Source organism: Nematolebias whitei, chromosome 6 (genome assembly GCF_014905685.2).
Source record: "Nematolebias whitei isolate Nwh7 chromosome 6, NemWhi1, whole genome shotgun sequence".
NCBI classification, from domain to species: domain Eukaryota; kingdom Metazoa; phylum Chordata; class Actinopteri; order Cyprinodontiformes; family Rivulidae; genus Nematolebias; species Nematolebias whitei.
This window is the reverse complement of record NC_056503.1, coordinates 10592726-10595718: the sequence shown is the minus strand read 5'-3', so window position 1 is coordinate 10595718 and position 2993 is coordinate 10592726. Positions and strand designations below refer to the sequence as shown.

General features: G+C 41.1%; 1 protein-coding gene across 1 annotated transcript in view; it reads right to left on the bottom strand.

Moving 5' to 3' along the window:
* LOC119410498 (rho guanine nucleotide exchange factor 17) overlaps positions 1-2993 on the bottom strand; it is a 107336-nt gene that overhangs the window by 15125 nt on the left and 89218 nt on the right. Inside the window, exons 4-7 of the mRNA XM_037677378.1 lie at positions 2377-2493; positions 684-776; positions 427-603; positions 235-285 (exon numbers count right to left, since the gene is read on the bottom strand). Coding sequence (XP_037533306.1) covers positions 235-285; positions 427-603; positions 684-776; positions 2377-2493 — 438 coding nt within the window. The remainder of the gene's footprint in view (positions 1-234; positions 286-426; positions 604-683; positions 777-2376; positions 2494-2993) is intronic.

Here is a 2993-nt window from a genome sequence, read left to right as displayed (position 1 = left end):
GAGCCGGACTTCCTCTTCAGCGTGGTGCAGATGATGAGATCGCTGAAGAGGAAGAGCGAGCGGTCTTTCTTCCCGCCCACCGTCTTCTGCAGAGAGACGGGAGCAGCTCAGAAAATCTGGACTCCAAATGACAGCTTATATTTTTCGACCACTTCGATGATCGCTAAACTTAATGAGTTTGTTAACGCATCGAGTGGCAGTTTAGAATAATGTTACTCTGATGGCAGAGCTTACCGCCTCCATGACGATCTCCTGCCTCAAGAACTTCCTCTGCGGGTTCAGAATCTGACAAGAACAAGGAACGCGAGCCGTTAGTGTCCGGTTCGTTCAAATTTAATCCAGCAGGCACTGTTCTCATAAACAGAACACGTCATGGATGAAAAGACCTTTATAAGCACGCCTGGTGATTTGACAAGTCCATCTTACGTGTTCAACTCCCTCTATGTGCGCCTCGATCTCCTGGATAACCCTGGCCTCCCGCTCCGCGTCCTCAGCGGAGCGGCGTCCTTTATTGATCTTCTCCGCCAGGCGCTTGATGTCCCTCTGGGCGTCCAGCAGCAACGAGTGGTCCGGGTGATCCTCCGAAGTGTGTTTCAGCAAGTCCTGCAGCAGTCAACGCAAACACGTGTGTCCAGTTCCCCGTCACCGAGATCAGAGCAAAACAAAGAAAATGAAGGTGTCACCTTGACCAGCAGCTCGTATCGAGGGATCCTCTGCACCGGTTTGATCATCAGATCACCCAGAGCCTGCTTCTCCTTGTTCTCACGCATGTTTTGCTGTCAAAGAACAAAAAACAAAACAAAAAAAAGAATTAAAAACCAAACATTCCCTGAAGGGAGACTCGTCGCCCGGCTCCTTACATCGCAAACTTTCCTACAAAGATCTTAGTCTGTCAGGGCTCTGGGTATGTGCTGGAGAGGACTCTCAAAAGAGAAAAACTCAACTAAAGCAGCTTTTAGGACGCAGCTAAACGTTGGAGCTCCACCAAAAGATGGTGCTGCTGTTCCACCCTGAAAACCTGAGAGCAGCTCAGAGTTTCTGACCTGACTTGAGGACACCAGGACATGCAGTGGTCCAACAAATGACACATAATCTCCCAGCAGGTTCAGTCTAAACACAGAATCTATGCTTTTAGGCTACAGATAAAGGTATGGCTGAACTTTGTATTTTTTTTACATTTACTCACAGGAGACAGAAATCTGTTGTGGTTTTTGAACAGTTAAGTGTCGTAAATATTAATAAGGACCCATTGAGACAACAATCTAACATTTCAGGTTTCTGACATTTATTTGATCCTTTTAGGCTTTTTGGGGTCCTGGATCCTCTGCAGTGACCTTTTCACAAAGAGTGTAAAAAAAGCAACAAAGTTGATCATTTTAAATTCACTGAAGAAGCGAAAACTAAGATGTTATTGCAAAACAAGCAGAACAGAGGCTAAAATAATCAGCACAGAGCTAAAGGCTTAAAGAAGCAGAACAGTAGCTAAAGTTAGCAAAACAGAAGATATAGATAAAAAAAACAACTAAATGCTATAAAATACCATAGGTGCTACAGTTAGCAAGACAGTAGCTAAAAGTGGCAAAGTACATGTTAAAGCAAAACAGAAGCTCAACTGAGAAAAATGTACCTAGAAGCTAAAAGAAGTAGAATGATAGCTAAATCTAAAATAAGCAAAACAATAACTATAAGGTAAAAGAGACAGAATGACAGATAATAGCTAAAAATAGTAAAACAATAACTAAAAACTAAAAGTAGCAAATTACATGCTAAAGCTAAAGTCAGCAAAACAGAAGCTAAACTGAGAAAAATGTACCTAGAAGCTAAAAGAAGCAGAATCATAGCTAAAAGCTAAAAATAAGCAGAACAATAGCTACTGTATAAAGGTAAAAGAGACAAAATGACAGACAATAGCTTAAATTAGTAAAGCCATAACTAAAAGCTAACAGTAGTAGAACAATAGCTAAAAGCTAGAAGAGGCTTCTTTTAGTGAATGCTAAAAGCAGCAAAGCGGTAGCTAAAAGTTCAAAGCAGCACAGGAAGACAAAACTACAGGCAGTGTCCGCTCAAGCAGATCAATTTAACTGTTTTTGAAGGAACTGAAGAGATTTTAACGTGCGTTGGTACAAAGAATTACCGGTATATTTTTAAGAGATGTTTAAAGTATCAAAGTTACTCAAACCAAAAGTGGAAGAACACAATGAGCAGGAAAACAATCTTGTGAATGCTGACACAGCATAACTCTGCATGACTCAGCGTTTAGAGCTGTAGAAGCTGGTTAGCAAACTCAAAGTGTCTTTCATTAATTCTTCAACAGGTCAAAGTGAGTCCAGCTGTTCAGACCCAGAAGAACCACCTGCAGCTCAGTGCAACACTCACCTCCAGGAACTTGTGGAACGCCGGCTTGGCCTCCTTGGCGACCCTCACGGCGTCTTTGGCGCTGAGGAAGTTGTCGATGTACGCTGAGTATATGTTGGCAAGAGCCTCTTTGGAGAACTAAAGGAAGGGGGAGAAGACGTAAGACGGAGACATCTTGTCTCGTGGACAATCTGATTTGACCAGAGTCTTGATCACGTGACTGTCAATGCTTTCATCTAATCCAACGAAAAACTAAACACATCAATCAAACAACAAAAATATTTATAAAAACAGAACTAATAGCTCTGATCTATTTTAATATTTTGTAAGGTTTCGAACAGAACGAGAATTTACTGTTACTTGTCCTGCTCAACATCCTTTTGTGTATTTCCTGTTAGAGGTGGCAACTCTCTCAGTTCCAGGATTGTATTAATATAAAATGCACTTTGAACTTTCTGTATTAATAGAAAATGGCTAAATAAATAAATAAAAATCATCTTTTTGTTTAGTTTCTGACCGAGACCAGCAGTTTTACGGACAAACTGGCCAATTAATTAAATCAAATCTAAACGCTTCGATTTAGAGGAAAAACTTTCTTCTGTATGTTTTTCGGCATCTTTCTCGTCCCACAATTTTTG